This window comes from Drosophila serrata, unplaced genomic scaffold, assembly GCF_035046125.1.
Source record: "Drosophila serrata isolate PLE 108 unplaced genomic scaffold, ASM3504612v1 contig_45, whole genome shotgun sequence".
NCBI lineage: Eukaryota > Metazoa > Arthropoda > Insecta > Diptera > Drosophilidae > Drosophila > Drosophila serrata.
This window is the reverse complement of record NW_028256943.1, coordinates 126525-142548: the sequence shown is the minus strand read 5'-3', so window position 1 is coordinate 142548 and position 16024 is coordinate 126525. Positions and strand designations below refer to the sequence as shown.

Here is a 16024-nt window from a genome sequence, read left to right as displayed (position 1 = left end):
TTGAACACAGCCATTGATTGGTCTGCGTGTATATACTATGCCAATATAATTCAAATCGAAAGTAAAACAATAAACAAAATAAAAATAAAGAGTGTAGGAGATAAGCTTCCGTTCATGCATTATGTATGTATGTAAGTGGGTTTTACGTACGCACATAAATATGAAATTACATATGCATGGATTTATGTATTTATGTAAATTGTCAATATGTATGGGTATTGTGTCTATTAAATATATTTAGTTTATGTATTTTGCGAGAGTGTATAAGAAAAGTATAAGTATGTATTAAGTTGGGGGAACCGCTAAAGAGAAACTACTTTTTTTTTGCTATCGTGTAATTTAAATAATAATTAAGATACGTACGTATTAAGTGAAAAACAAAAGGAAAGAAAAGGAAAATGAAACGAAAAAATCTATAGCTAATAGTGTTTAAATTATTTATTAATAAATTTATACCAATAACTGAAACAATAACAAAGGACGAACAGTGAATATGTAAAACAATAAAATTGCAATTATATTTACAAATTTCATTATGTGTGTATCTACATATATATATATATACATATATATATATATATATATTTAAATATATATACATATGTACTTTGTTTTATATATTTATCCTTAGGCAAAATGCAAGAGCTGCAGATAAGAAAGAAAGAAAAAATAATGAGGTTAAGAAAAAACGATGTGAAAATTACATAAGAAAATTTTTGTGTCATTTTAATTTTTACACTGAAATGAATTAATAAAATTTATAATAAATTAAAAATCAAACAAACCACCAAGCTTATTGCTTAAGCCTTTCAATCCCAATTGACCCAGTAAGTATCTATGTAAAAAAAACTGGTTTTAAAACAAGAAATGCTTTAAAGCCTAGAGAAATTTTTGGGATTTCAGTTTTCATTTAGTTAACTTGCTCGAAATTAAATTATTTTTTTTAGTCGGTGGCCAAAATCTTGTAATTCAAACTAATATCCATTAAACAAAGTCAAAACTAATCACAACTTATAAGATGCTTGCCTTTTAAGCTCATACAAATATGAATATAATATTAGATACATATAATTTAAGACATATATAATTTAAGATAGATATAATATAAGATAGATATAATTTAAGATAGATATACTATAAGGTTCAATATAGGCAATAGCATACCGTTCTCTTTTATATTTTAAATAATTTTGTATTTTCAGAAATGTCAGTTTTGACCTACTATTCGTATAGAAAATGTTTTTTAACTGAGTATAAATCTATAAAAAAAACAAAAATTAAATTAAATTATCATCTACAAGGGTTTTATTCAAGCACTTTTTTATTAAAATCTTCTCGAATTAAGCTTTCTATAGTTGCCAGATAGTTTTTCTAATCTAAAACGACCACACTGGCCGTCGAAGCTTACCTGTTTTTCTATCTGCTATACGGCCACACTGGCTGCTCGATTCAATTCCAGTTTTCAGCTCCAATAAGGCCATCGTATCGTTGAGTAAATAACCAGTTTGAGAGTTTACTGCGAGTCGGGCGGAAACAAGTAGCAGCGCGCTTTCGACGCTATCCCCAAATGCAGTAACCTGTTGTTTTTTGTTGTTTTTGATAATTGTGGAAAGTGAAAAACGGAATACCAAGTTAGATACACACAAATCAGGCTCAATTTTTAAAATCTGGAATTTATTCGAAACACAATTCGAGCTGAGTGTAATTGTAATGTGTGCAGTGCAACAAGTGTTTTCTTACATTTTCAACGAGTATATGTGTCCGAGTGGAAATTCAACCAACTAAGGTAAATATATAGCTTTGCGTAGTTTTCCTCTCTTGCACATACAATTCAAACGGAAAACTAAAATAAAAACCTGGTACCATAAATGCACGACGTCAACAACATATAATAAAAAAAATAATAATAATAAAAAACACACACCTATGTAAGTTCTGATTAGTGGAATGTGGTAAGAATGTTGCTGCTGCCACTGATGATGTGGAACGGAACTGTTGTTTATCGTTTTTGGTGCTAAAAAAAAATGTTGAACAAACCCACTAAAAGTGGTAAAACGACCGTCGCATTTTTTAAAATATTCGTGTGTATGCATTTTCCACATTACATATAAGTGGTGCTCCAAATCTATATACGCATCGGGCAGTGCAATCGGTTAATGATATGAACGATATGATAATAAAACTGGGTTGATACGAGCTTAATAAATGCCTAACAAAACTTTCAAACTTGTCACCCATTTTGTGGGTTTGCAATCGTTTTGTTGGGCGTTACATGACCCCAAAAAGAGTCGAATACCTGTTGACACAGAACCCGGTTCTCGATAATATTTTCTATATATTATCTGTGCGGTTCTTGGTATGTGTTTTTGATGATCGTCGGCATGGTCTAGAGCTGATTTTCGGTGACCCCAAATTGATGGAAGCTAATTAAAATAGTGCGGTATGGCTGAATACGCTTCAAACTTAAAGAAGTTTTTATATTAAATATTAGATAATAATAAAATCGAGCTTTATGCTTACAAAATACTACATTGAAGTGCAATTGTGATGTATTCTGATGGGCATATGTTTATATTTTTGGATCCTAAGACCTTCTCGGATCTCTTAAAATGGATGCAGCCAATCATAGCCCTGACGAAGCGCCCAAGGAGAATGAGGAGAACGACAACGAAGTGGATCCCCAGGGATTATCATTTTGCTTTATACGGGTAAGTGCAGAGATCAATCATAGTTCTAAATATTAATTATTTATAAACTTCCCTAGAACAAATAAACAAAATCACTAAAAGAAGGAATATCTTTGCTAAATTTTGTTTTGAAAACAATTTTGAAAGCTCCTTTATCAAATATTCTCAGATTTTTGCATTAATTTAATTATTATTTTTTTTTATATTTACTTTCTTTACTTTACTCTACTACTTTTTTTAATATTAACTAAATAATATATATGTATTTCAGGGCTCAGATCCCAGAGCTGCAACATGTCGAAGTAAATTGCAAAACAGACGCTGCAAATTAAACCAAGAGATAAATAAAGAACTTCGCCTACGCGCCGGAGCTGAAAATTTATATAAGGTCTGTATAAGTCTGGAATATATAAATTAACTATACCAATTGTAATTTGCAAACTAATTTAACTGCATAACTTTTTAAGAGCTCTTCAAGTAAAACCTCTTTTTACTTTAGGCCACAACAAATCGTAAACTGCGGGACACAGTTGCCTTGGAACTGAGCTTTGTCAATTCAAATTTGCAACTTTTGAAGGAACAGTTGGCGGAATTGAATTCATCGGTGGAAATATATCAAAGCGAGAGGTAAGTTAGCTAAAAAACCAAATAAACTTAATAAAAACTTTTAAAACATAAATTTGTCCAACAGTTTCAACAGTGTAATGCCTATGATACCATTGGGCCTTAAGGAAACCAAGGAGATTAATTTTATGGAACCATTTTCGGACTTCATATTGGAGCACTATAGCGAAGAGCCCTCGATATATATGGATGCCATAGCGGATATAACAGACACCAGACAGGTAAAGTGTTTCTTTCGTATTCCAATATATATTGCCACAATTTATTCAAGTGTTGTGTTTGTTTGTACAGGCATCGAAGACGCCATCACGTGATGGCCTCGGCGTAGCGCTACTTTTTCGCTACTACAACCTGCTTTATTATGTGGAACGTCGCTTCTTTCCGCCCGATCGCAATATAGGAGTCTACTTCGAATGGTATGACTCGCTAACGGGCGTGCCCTCTTGTCAGCGTACGATTGCCTTCGAGAAGGCCTGTACTCTGTTCAATCTGGGTGGAATATATACACAAATCGGTGCGAGGCATGATCGCACCACTGAACGGGGACTAGACCTAGCCGTTGATAGCTTCCTGCGAGCCGCTGGCATATTCCGGCACATCTACGATACGTTCACGAATGCCCCATCGATGGACTTGAAGCCACAGGTCCTGGACGTACTCGTTTCTCTGATGCTCTCCCAGGCCCGAGAGTGTCTCTTTGAGAAATTGCAGCTACAAATTGAAGCATTAGATCTTTCCGAGTCTCGTCACGTAAGTCTATATATTTAAAGTATATATATGTATATATATCCTTGCATTATTCATTCTTCTTCTGCAGTTGTATCGGGACCTGGCTGGAGAGGCGTCACAGCTGTCGTATGAGTATAATGATATGCACAAAAATATTCAAGCAAATGATACACACACCTATCTGCCGGAATGTTGGGCTGGGCTGGTGCCACTTAAAGCCGAACTCTACAAGGGTATGGAAGTGCCTTGTGGGCAGCTCATCATTATGCTGATATCTATATCTAATCTGTATAATTCCAGCTTTTGCCCACTACTACGAGGCCCGGAGCATAGATACCATTTCCGGTTCGGAGGCCTTGGCTTCTCTGTCTAACCAAAAGAATCTGTCTGCTGCCAAATCAAAAGAATCATTTATTGGCAATGCACGAGAGGCACAGTGTGAGTCCACCGTTTCCACATCGTCTTCATCCATTGCAATCAAGCTCACCCACCTTAAAGAGGCAATGAATAGCAACGAAGAGGCGCAGCGTTTGCAGCGCATGTGTCGATACCTTAAGGTATAAATATCTATGAAGATATTCATATGTACTATATTTAAAGTTTATAATGTTCTAAAAAATATTTCAGAATAAAACATCGCTGACGGAAGTGATTAAGGAATCGCTATACAAAACACAAGAGGAGTATGAGAAATTCAAAGTGCAAGCCTCGGCCAATAATATAGAAGAGTGCTACGATCTGCTAGATCAAGTGGTTGAGGGTAATTGAATATATATGTTATATACAGTTATATGTTATATATTTACTTTATTATATTCCATTTTAGCTTCTTCAAAGTTTACGTTATCGTTGACTGGTCCCGAATTCACATCGTACAAAGTCGAGGATCCCTTCAAAGGTCTGGGACCCATAGCGATATTTTCAGCAAGACGTCACTGGACTGCGCCGCGCTGTGTGCGTCTCCAGAAGGGATCCGCTTCCCTGTCTACGTCCTCCATATATCATGATGGCTCCTCCAACACATTTAACACAACGGAACACAGTGGCTTCAAGGAAGAGTTCGAGAACTTTGGCTTTCATGTGCGCGGTGACGCGCCAGTTATCATTGCCCATGTGGAGATTAATTCCCTGGCTGATGTAAGTTGATTTTCTTTAAATAAAGATCAATTTTTAATTTGAATTATTATTTTTTCAAGCTTGGTGGTATAAAGGAGGGTGATTTTATAGTCGAAATAGCTGCCATGGATGTTAAGTGGTATTCACACCAGCAGGTCGTTCAGCTAATACAATCTTGTGGCTCTGCACTTGAATTAAAAGTCATAACGCCTATGGATCGCAACTACTTGAAGGTATTTAATAATTGATATATATATATTAAACCAAGCTTAATTATAATTATTATTAACTGTAGCCGCTGTCGTCAAAGGGCTCAATATCAACGCTATCAGCCGCCAGCTCATCGGGTATTTCATCTTCCGGTTCCCCAAGTCCAACGAGTACGGCGACAAAGCCAAAGCTCCAGCTGAAGACCGCCAATAAGGCGCGACTCGTGGGCAGCGTGTCGTCTCGATCATGGAATCCCTTCCGTCGTACTCCAAGTTTAGCTAAAATATTTTAGGACTTTCACACACATACTTGTGTCATGTGGCCTTATTACAGTTTTCTTAAGGAGTTATTTTTTTCATTGAGTTCAACTCTCCAGAGGATAGTGAAATACATTGGAAGATATATACATATATATATATTTTTTATAAAGTCCAGCTCATTATCATATCAATGTCCCTGCCATGGCTCAGCTTATTTCTAATATTTTCTGTACTTTAGTCTAAGATTTTTATTTATTCTTGTGCATCGTATATTATATATATGCATTTCGCCACCGCAGAAAGGACTAAGGAAAGCTAGTTGAGCATTTAGTTTTCCATTTTCTAAAATTCTTAAATATGTATGAACCTACAGAGCCTTAACGATATTTTAAATTATTTGTAAATAGTAAAATATATATAATTATCTTTGAAACTTAAACTTTGAAAGGCATTTAAACTGGGGTAGTTTCTACGCTTCCAAAGACTGTAAAAGTTGATAATAGTTCAATTATTTAAAGAAAACAAAATTAAAAGTTGCTTTCTCATTATTGCTGATTTATTTGAATTGTGTGCGACGATATAAAGAAATAGGAAGCTTTAAAAGAAACTGATTTAATTTATATTTCAAGAAATATTTATGAAATTAATACTTATATTTTTATTAGCGGGTCAAGATATTGAAATATGATTTTCTCACTAAACGCCTCGACTAAGGATTTCATTAACGACATTTTTTATAAGTACTATTGACTATTAATCGAAATGTATCCCTCCACTCTTAGTTTCGTCGGGCCGGACAGTTAAAGACTTGTTCTTTATTCCGGCAAGATCTACTTTCCCGATCGAACCACTCTCTAGCTGGGCACACACGGCGCTTGGGCCGGTTTTTACGGCACACATAGTAGCGACGGCAGTGTCTAGCGTCTGTTAGGATTACTCCATCATTGATCCCTCGACAATCACTCGTAGATCTCAATACTTCAATACTTGGTAATGCCACAGGAACACGAGGCTTTCTTGTTGGTGGAGCTCTCCATTCATCATCAATTTGGTCCTGAGAAACCTTTGGTTTTTTTGTTGTAGTATGTTGTGTGGTTGTGCAAGTTGTTGTTTTACAGGTTGTAGTTGTACAGGTTGTTGTTTTACAGGTCGTCGTAGTACAGGTCGTTGTAGTACAAGTCGTTGTTGTACAGGTCGTCGTAGTACAGGTCGTAGTTGTACAGGTCGTTGTAGTACAGGTTGTAGTCGTACAGGTCGTCGTAGTACAGGTCGTAGTTGTGCAGGTCGTCGTAGTACAAGTCGTAGTTGTACAGGTCGTTGTAGTACAGGTCGTGGTTGTACAGGTCGTAGTAGTACAGGTTGTAGTTGTACAGGTCGTGGTTGTACAGGTCGTGGTTGTACAGGTCGTAGTAGTACAGGTTGTAGTTGTACAGGTCGTCGTAGTACAGGTCGTAGTTGTGCAGGTCGTTGTAGTACAGGTCGTTGTAGTACAGGTTGTAGTTGTACATGTCGTCGTAGTACAGGTCGTAGTTGTACACGTTGTTGTTGTACAGGTTGTTGTTGTACAGGTCGTCGTAGTACAGGTCGTAGTTGTACAGGTCGTTGTAGTACAGGTCGTGGTTGTACAGGTCGTAGTAGTACAGGTCGTCGTAGTACAGGTCGTGGTTGTACAGGTCGTAGTAGTACAGGTTGTAGTTGTACAGGTCGTCGTAGTACAGGTCGTCGTAGTACAGGTCGTAGTTGTACAGGTCGTCGTAGTACAGGTTGTAGTTGTACAGGTCGTCGTAGTACAGGTCGTAGTTGTACAGGTCGTCGTAGTACAGGTCGTTGTTGTACAGGTTGTAGTTGTACAGGTCGTTGTCGTACACGTTGTTGTTGTACAGGTTGTTGTTGTACTGGTCGTCGTACTACAGGTTGTAGTTGTACAGGTCGTTGTTGTACAGGTTGTTGTTGTACAGGTAGTCGTAGTACAGGTTGTTGTTGTACAGGTCGTTGTTGTACAAGTTGTAGTTGATGAACTGCACGGCGTTGTAGCTGTGGTGGAGCAAGGTGTAGTTAAGCTTTGCTTTTCAGTTTCAATATTAAGTTGCGTTTTAGGGGGTGCTCTATTAGGCGTTTCTTCGACTGGTAAAAGCTCGTCAGAATCATATTCGTCAATGGGAGACCCACTGCGATCTCCATTAAAACATTTTACAAAACTGGGTAAATTGCAGACTAGGGTTTTCGGATCGAAGTAGAGACCTCGAGTGCATTCTCGTCTGATGGCTTTTCCACGCAGGCAGACATAAAAGCTTGAGCAACTCTCCGGGTCCGCAAACGGGATGCCATTATATATGTCCGCACACTCAGGCGTATAGGCCACGCTTATTGTTATCAGTGAACATATTATGGCCACAAGAGTCAGCCACATAAAGTTGTCTGAAGAGAATAAATAAGAAAATATTATTTGGGCTCTGGTAAAAAATTCACAACTGTCCTTTAATTACACAGCCACGAAAAAAAAATCAGACACAAAAAAGTATTTTTAATCCATATCCGAGGTTCTCATTAAGGACACTTTTTTGTTTTTTGTATGTCTGTGTTGTAAATGTATCCTTTTTGTCACAAGTCGTTATAAATATACAAAATTAACAAAAAAAAAAAACAAATTTTCTTCGCGAAGATATTAACAAAAAAATTGAAGTCACTTTAGAACCACAAATTACTTACAAACTTTCATCGTGGAAAAGGACCGGGCCTTTCTCTACGTAGCAATACGAGAAATTCTTACTTGGGCCCTGTTTTTATAGACACAACTAGGAAATTTTGTTATCTCCTTTTGCCAGGCGTACATTAGCCACTCGAGACAGACATGTCTAAGTCGTACAACATCTGCGCGTGCATTGGAGTATTGTGTTTCTTCTCTTTTTCCCTCTTTTCCTCAGGCAATTAGGAAATTGAAAGGGCAACAAAAAATTATAAGTATGTATAGTATATAATTTTAATCTACATATAGATTTTCCTGGTTATATTTTGAAATTGTTAAGTAATTTTAAAATGAAAGTATGATCGGGATTCAGTTGTTTCTTAAAAACGAAAACCGTGAGTCTGAGGGAGATGGCAAGACAATTAGAAAGAGAGACTTGAAATTGAAAAATGCAATGATTACTCACATAAAGGTTCAATATAACTTCTGGAAACACCTTCAACTAACTCTAATATCCGTGCAAAGGCCAGATCTGAAAGTCCATTACATGAGAACCTTGTTCTTTCCAAATGAATTCACCGATATGTTTAATGCAAATGTTAACATATTTACGCATTTTACTCCAAATTTAGTAATTATAATATCTTAAACATAGGATGTGTGGGAAACATATTTGTATTCGCGATGGTTTATTGATGAGAGTGAGTAAGAGGGAATTTGTGTGTTGATTGTGGTATGTAGTTTGCAGGCTTCTCCGACCCCTTGTTTGAGATTTTTCGAAGAGGCAAAAATTTTGCATTCAAATACAGTCATCGGTACTCCATGCATCATCCGGCATATTCATTCGGAGGGAGTGAGATCGCCTTCTGGTTCGTTTTCATTGAGAATTTGCGAAAGCAAATCGTAGAGCGGTTCAAGGATCTTTTTGGCGCCAGCATTTGTGAGATTTTTATAGTCAAACATGTCGTGATGACTTATGCTACCGTCGCTCTGCACCAAGCCCTTGTCAATGGCCACTGTCTGGACACGATTTAGTTTCTTGGTCATTTCATTGATCAATTCATTAATGCTGGCGTTCTTCTCACGCAACTTGTTAGGCAGCTGTCCGCGTGGCAGTAGTGACTGTGACAAATTTTTACAACTTATTATATATTTATGTTCATACTTATGTACTGTAGGAGTCACTTACCGGCAGCAGGATGTAGGCGTTTGGAAGCTTTTGGCGTATCATCGAGACATTTGCGAGAACACCTTCGGCCACCTCGTTGGCACTATTATTTACATTGTTGGTGCCGACATGCAAGACAACTATTTTCGGATTAACATTGTCAAGAGCGCCATTTTCGATGCGCCAAAGTACATGCTCTGTGCAGTCGTCACGTATGCTAAAGTTAAGGCAGTGCAGTGGAGCAAAATACTTATTCCACGCCTCGCCGTCTTGCAGTGTCTCGAAAATGCAGTCGCCCAGAAATATGACGTCAGGGTCTTTTTCACGGCAGTCGGACAGAAACCGGCGATGTATACTGTGCCAACGCTTGTCGCCGTCTAAATCAGGCACAGGCGTGGGCAACACACAGGGATTCATTTTGCAATATTGGCTTATTTAGCATTCGAAGACAACCGGCGAAATAAACCCACAGTGCATTAGCTCTGTGGATTCGTCTCTTTAGAACTTTGAAGCCGTGTGGATATTCTTCTGAACTTATCTCAGCGGGTACATGTAAACAAAAAAATAAAGTAATAATTAACTTTAATAACTGCGTCCTATTTCAAGCTCTGCCAACTCGTTTTTATTTTGCTATCGATTGCTAAACAGAGTTTTCACGACCATATGCTATCGATATCTAAAAATGCAGAATAAACGCTTGTTGTGCATGGCAAATTTTATTATAAAATTTCCAAACTGTTAGTCTGCAGTGGCTTACTTTTCAGTCAAAGTAGCATACTATTAAAATTAAAACTTCATTTTAAATTAAGCCAATAGAAACGATCATTCTGATATCGATAGATAAGCAACGCTAGTGGGCATATACATTTTAACGGTGTGAAACGATAGGTTAAAGGTCTATCGACTGTGGCAGGTATCGTCATTTATTGCTCCAACCCGTTTTCGTCGAGAATCCGTATTGATATTTGTCTTACCTGTTTCGTGGCATACAACATACAAGGACTTTATTTACAAGGTTGGCTATACGGTATTTCGAAGCATATTTCAATAAGACGTAGTAACATAGTCCCGTGACATGAAAACCACAAAGTAAACATTGGAATTAGCAAACATCCCCTACTACCCAATGTAATGTCAAGTGTTTTTGTGCGTACATGCCTACATACATGAGCACACATACATATAAATAGGTTCATTTTAAACGGCGCTTCGAGTCGCAGTTGTATTTATACATCTACATACATCGATATGTATGAAAACCGTTCTGTGTGATTTAACGAGTCGCGATAAGTTTCCACTGCACAGTGCCCCCAAACGGCGATGTATGTAAATATATTCATTTAACCAATATTTCACAATCATTTTGATTATTTCAGGTGTATAAGGAAGGTTCAGGAAGAGCTTAGAAATAATAATAATAATACAAGATAGATTAGACACATATAAAGACTGGCGTTGTAAGATACGGTGAATTCTTGAAGCAGTTATTTCACTAATGCATGTACATACATATGTATGTACATCATTAACAATATCGGTATGAAACCGTTCCTTCCTAATCATTCGAAAATTATAAACCCAATAGGCTTTCTTTAAAGTCATATTGTCAAAATTAAACCAAAAAATGTCAGTCTGCTAAAGTCAAAATCTCTATATTTTCCGACCCTGTGGTAGATTCAGATCAATTTTATTTCCAGGTTTGTCTGGCTTAATTTGTAATAAAATTATATAAAATCGATTTAACAAAAAACCTCGGTTTCTCTCTGTTACAGTTTAAACATTAGCACGGGAAAGCAGCAACCGCTTTGGGTTAGCATCCTGGCTTGACAATGGAAGTGCCGCAGCAGGTACCAGCGTCAGAGCTTCCCAGTACATCATCGTCCAGTACTGCAGCTTCATCCACAACCAACGTAAACTACGACAAAATTATGTGGACTGGAGGCGACATAACGGAAGCCATGTCCGAGGAGGAGCCTTCTACAAGTCAATTACGACAAATCGCATCTGATTCTGGGGCAGCAACAGCCTCAATAGAGGCGAATCCATCTACAACATCATATTCCTTCACTGGAAAAGATTTAAAATCTAGTATTTCCTCTGACAATGAGTCCAAACCGAATGACCCCACTACTAACTCGGAAGGCGCCGAGAGCAAGGATAAGAATGCGGAACAAAACGAGGAGTCACTATACGAGTGCAACATTTGTCTGGACACGGCAAAGGATGCGGTGGTGAGCATGTGCGGCCACTTGTTTTGCTGGCCATGTCTGCACCAGTGGCTCTTGACACGGCCCAATCGCAAGCTCTGCCCCGTGTGCAAAGCGGCTGTCGATAAAGATAAGGTTATACCACTCTATGGCCGCAACAGCACTCGCCAAGAGGATCCTCGGTAAGGACCTTACCAATTGTTATTGTTAAACTATTATATCTAATGCAATAATTTCATTTTATTCCAGCAACAAAGTTCCACCACGTCCCCCCGGCCACAGAACAGAGCCAGAGCCCGCCCCTGGCTTTCCAGGATTTGGTTTCGGTGATGGTTTCCACATGTCATTCGGCATTGGTGCCTTCCCCTTTGGCTTTATAACATCTTCGCTTAACTTTGGAGAACCACGTCCGGCAGGTAAGTGATCCACTGCCCTGTAGTCCGAAAGATAGATGAGTAATGGACACATTTCTCCCCCCCTCCCCCAGCTGCCAATCGTGGCACAATGCAATACGAGGACGAGCAAAACCTTTCGAAACTATTTCTTTTGATTTCCTTTCTTTACATCGGATGGCTGCTATTTGCATAGCAAGTGGCGGGAGCGGCTCGTAAATAGCAATAATCAATATAAAAATCTGATGTATGCAAAGTGGGCGGTCGGGCGTACCGTCTAATTTCTGTCATGCAAGTCGTTGTTGATTTTGGGAAAGAAAATAATAACTACTTTTTACTTATACTTCAAAATGATGGATGATGATCGACCTTGATAATATTTTTGGCTGGCTAGTTCGTTTGTATATTTTAAACACCGATGATAAATTGGGAGCCTCACATTTAACCCACAAAATTGTAAAATTCGGATTGCATACAGATTTGTGTTCGAAAATGTGTTGTCACCAAAATTTCAAATACATATATATACTATATATATATATACTAAAACAAGTGCTGCATTTTCATATTGTAAATTATTCGTTGCATATTTGCATGGTTTAAAGTTTAGTTTCACTTATTAATTACCAGACTCAAACGCTGTAAGGTTCCAATGTCGTTACACAGTCCATTTTGATGCGCTGAAGCTACCCCGATCCTAACCCTCATGCTAATGTTCTTGTCTTCTGTATAATTTTATAAGTATATTCCCCGTCTGTCTGTTAAAAGTATAAGATATCTGATTAACCTGAAAGAGCAAGAATACCAACCCACGGTGATGCCCTTGTCTTTATGTGCTTTTCATGTGCATTTCCTGGTTTCGTGCATAAACGCAGTTAGAGGTTAATATATATGTACATATATAATTTAGGGTAATTCTACGAATACATAAACAAAATGTAACTAGATTTTTGGATTAGATCGTGTCGTTTTCAGGAATATTACTAGTTTCATTATTAATATTTTCATGGTCACTTTCATTATTATCACTATTAGCATTTTGGGCGACCTCAGCGCTAGCAATGCCAATTGAATTTGAATCTGTCGCTGCGGCTGCTCGGGATCTGGATTCGCTGCCAGCGGCATGATGCAAGCTGGCCAGTATTCGAATCATTATCTGGGCAGGTACGGTTATGGTATCGCGCGTCTCCACCAGCATAATCTCGTTATTTTTGATCAACTAAAACAGTGGAAAAGTACACAAAACAATATATATATATATTTATAAGTAATTAGTGGACCTCTAATCTGAGCAATTACTTACCCCGGCACACTCCTCCTCATCAAAGTGGGGCTCGGCTGCTATCGGCGCCCACAACTTCACATTGTAGTCAATGCCAGAGCTGAGCAAGTAGGGTAAAGTGGGATGCGGCTGCACTCGATTGACCACACGGTTATCGGCCAGCAGGGTCTTGACCACCTTTCCCGTTGCCCGATTCCAAACGAAAATGTGACCGCAATCAGAGCCGGACATTATAAAATCATCGCCCCAAAAACTAGCCCCCTTCACCATAGTCCTTGAGTTCCTGTGGCCACTGAACGACATTTTAACGTAATCGAATTTCTTGATAGGAAACTGCTGAGCCGCTCCTTCGTTGTTCTGACTTTCCGGACTCTTTGGAAGATCTGTAAAAGAAATATATAATTAATCTAGATTTAGTTCCTAGCTCCACACCATTGCTTACCATCATTGCTTGCTCCTTGGGATGGGGGACTGCTCGGCCTTTGTCCGCTGTTCGAGGCTGCAGACGCATTCGCCATGGTACGGAAAACTGCATTTTGCCACGACCTGGGACCACTACGATGACCATTACCATTACCAGCGGATGCACTTCCCGGTGCCTGGGGGACTGCTACTGGCTGATCTGGCTGTACTGCCACAGTAGGGGCCTGCCGCCTTTGGCTTGGCGAGTTGAGCAGGCGAAATATTTCGTCGCTGAGACGACTTAAGACGCCGGGCTCCAGAGCGGGACGTGCCTGGCCGATGTTGGTCTGGTTAACACCCTGCACTCCTGCTGATAGGGAATTGGGCCCAGTGTCCGACCAATCGCCCCGAAATCGCAACCGTGGCATTTGCGGTTCTGGATCATCGTCGCGCCTCATTTTTGGTGTATAGCATCCGCTCTTCAGCAGCTCTGCATCACTATAGCCCGGATGCTTCAGATCGAACAGATACAGCTGCTCCATTGAGTAGCTGACTAGGAGCTCGGACTCGTCCGGACTAAACTTGACGCATGTGGGACGATAATGGCGACGCGTATACTCCATGGGTATGGGATACGCCTTGTAGGGCATCATCGTTGAGCTGTCTGATGGCCCACCAGCTAGCATGCGCCTGTCGTAGAGACGAACTATCGAGTCGGAACAGCCTATAGCCACACTGTGGTGGCTTATAGGTGCTACATCCATGGCCGTCACGGCACAAGGTGCCATTATGAATATATGCTTCTGGCACACGCGTTCGGAGCAACTAGAGGACACTCGGAGATCAAAGCAGCGGACTGTGGCATCCTCGCCGCAGCTGAGAAAGCTGCGCGGAGTGTCGGGCAGTGGCAGGACGTCGAAGGTGCTTCCAAACTTATGGCAGTCAAAGGTGTTGGTAGTACGCTCGTTTTCACCGCCCAGGCAACAGTCTGCTTTCTCGCTTCTCCTGGCGGTTCGACGATACTCGGTCAGGAACTCGGTGTGCATGACTAGACCCTCGCCGGAACAGGAGACAATGGCACTGTCGTTGGTGTGCGGCATGAATCGGGCGCTGAAGATGTGATGCTTGTGCTGCGTCTTGCTCCTGGCCAGCACCTGCCGACTGTGGGCATCGGTGACGACCAAATGGTTGTCATCGGAGCCCGAGACGATAAGTGTGCCACTGGCGTTCCAATTAACCGTATTCACGCATCCATTATGGACGTAAAGTGTCTGCAGCAATCCCAATCGCTGCACAAAGCTCAGCGAGTCTGCGGAACGGAATAAAAGCTTATTTAATTCATTTTTGCATTCCACTGACGGACGTCCTACTTTTGCAGCTGGCCTGCAGGTTGCTTTGGGCTTCGCTGGCTATGCTGTACGGATAATCCTCGAGGCACTGGTGCACACTGCGGCGCAGTTGCGTCGGTACTCTTTTATTATCGCCCATCGTCTGAGGTCGTAGTCGTAGTCACAGCAACTGACGACCAAAACTGCAAATGTGTAGTATATAAATATGTAGTATGCACTTGTGGTTGAAATCTCAGATATAAATAAAATATTGCCAAGGTACAAGCAGTTGAGCAGAATAATAATAAAGGCGAACGATTACCGGGGCTAATTACCCTTGTGCTAGCTCTGAGTGTTACACTTAAATTATATAAATATTATATTAAAAGACCGAAAAGTTTGAAAATACAAGTTGATTTGCTATATTGGCAAGAGTTTGTGCTTTGACACCACACTAATCGGCTCCTGCCACTAGTATAGAAGCTTACCTAATTTGTATCATAGGGATACATGGGGAAGGAGACCACAGTAATTTTAGTTTTCCCGCAATATAAGCGGATTTATGTTTTATTTTGGGCAACCGTCCGAACGATTCTTTTTTTTATCGATATTTAGTTCGTGCGATACTTTCCACAGATTTAATCAGTTGTTCACACTTGACTTTTTGCAAAATATAATTTATTTTATTATTTAACAATATAATTATATTATATAACAATATAATAAAGTTAAGGGCTCGGCAGAAATTGTTGCTAATGGCCACCACAATTTTGAGATTTAATTTTACTAACTATTTTTGCATTTTTTGTTAATGAGGAAAACGAAATGCATCGTTTTCCTCATTAACAAAAAATGCAAAAATATCGAGTGAAGAATGAATATTATAGAAAACGATCAGTAATCAAAATTTAGGCTAAAATATATTAATTACGT

The 16024-nt window shown here is 39.3% G+C and overlaps 5 protein-coding genes across 12 annotated transcripts; 2 read left to right on the top strand and 3 right to left on the bottom strand.

The window, feature by feature from the left end:
• The first annotated feature begins 1445 nt into the window (after positions 1 to 1445).
• On the top strand, positions 1446 to 6065 carry Rhp (GTP-Rho-binding protein rhophilin). Its single transcript, XM_020949523.2, has 12 exons — positions 1446 to 1786; positions 2590 to 2708; positions 2959 to 3075; positions 3187 to 3314; positions 3379 to 3532; positions 3603 to 4061; positions 4129 to 4273; positions 4341 to 4597; positions 4668 to 4800; positions 4867 to 5177; positions 5237 to 5389; positions 5452 to 6065. The coding sequence occupies exons 2-12, from the start codon at positions 2610 to 2612 to the stop codon at positions 5656 to 5658; spliced, it is 2163 nt and encodes a 720-aa protein (XP_020805182.2). The 5' UTR covers positions 1446 to 1786; positions 2590 to 2609; the 3' UTR covers positions 5659 to 6065.
• On the bottom strand, positions 5368 to 8383 carry LOC147644976 (uncharacterized). The gene is made up of 2 exons (XM_086836405.1): positions 8336 to 8383; positions 5368 to 8044 (listed from the first exon to the last, which is right to left on the bottom strand). The coding sequence occupies exon 2, from the start codon at positions 7132 to 7134 to the stop codon at positions 6769 to 6771; it is 366 nt and encodes a 121-aa protein (XP_086692531.1). The 5' UTR covers positions 7135 to 8044; positions 8336 to 8383; the 3' UTR covers positions 5368 to 6768.
• A 518-nt stretch (positions 8384 to 8901) lies between these two features.
• Positions 8902 to 10146, bottom strand: Paf-AHalpha (Platelet-activating factor acetylhydrolase alpha). The gene is made up of 2 exons (XM_020949524.2): positions 9502 to 10146; positions 8902 to 9434 (listed from the first exon to the last, which is right to left on the bottom strand). The coding sequence occupies exons 1-2, from the start codon at positions 9895 to 9897 to the stop codon at positions 9153 to 9155; spliced, it is 678 nt and encodes a 225-aa protein (XP_020805183.1). The 5' UTR covers positions 9898 to 10146; the 3' UTR covers positions 8902 to 9152.
• Positions 10147 to 10158: 12 nt separating this feature from the next.
• LOC110181725 (E3 ubiquitin-protein ligase RNF185-like) lies at positions 10159 to 12631 on the top strand. Of its 6 annotated transcripts, none has more exons than XM_086836367.1 (5): positions 10245 to 10495; positions 10857 to 11177; positions 11253 to 11869; positions 11937 to 12103; positions 12175 to 12631. In XM_086836367.1, the coding sequence occupies exons 3-5, from the start codon at positions 11310 to 11312 to the stop codon at positions 12273 to 12275; spliced, it is 828 nt and encodes a 275-aa protein (XP_086692493.1). In that variant the 5' UTR covers positions 10245 to 10495; positions 10857 to 11177; positions 11253 to 11309; the 3' UTR covers positions 12276 to 12631. The 6 variants fall into 6 exon arrangements, with proteins under 6 accessions (XP_086692475.1, XP_086692493.1, XP_086692511.1 ...); XM_086836385.1 differs by having other exon boundaries at positions 10364 to 10495; positions 10857 to 11017; XM_020949583.2 differs by having other exon boundaries at positions 10368 to 10802.
• A 330-nt stretch (positions 12632 to 12961) lies between these two features.
• Positions 12962 to 15751, bottom strand: LOC110181717 (DDB1- and CUL4-associated factor 6-like). 3 transcript variants are annotated; one of them, XM_020949569.2, is made up of 5 exons: positions 15580 to 15751; positions 15134 to 15294; positions 13804 to 15072; positions 13383 to 13744; positions 12962 to 13298 (listed from the first exon to the last, which is right to left on the bottom strand). In XM_020949569.2, the coding sequence occupies exons 2-5, from the start codon at positions 15249 to 15251 to the stop codon at positions 13035 to 13037; spliced, it is 2013 nt and encodes a 670-aa protein (XP_020805228.2). In that variant the 5' UTR covers positions 15252 to 15294; positions 15580 to 15751; the 3' UTR covers positions 12962 to 13034. The 3 variants fall into 3 exon arrangements, with proteins under 3 accessions (XP_020805228.2, XP_020805230.2, XP_020805229.2); XM_020949571.2 differs by having other exon boundaries at positions 15427 to 15586; XM_020949570.2 differs by lacking the exon at positions 15580 to 15751 and adding an exon at positions 15414 to 15554.
• Between the last annotated feature and the right edge of the window lie 273 nt (positions 15752 to 16024).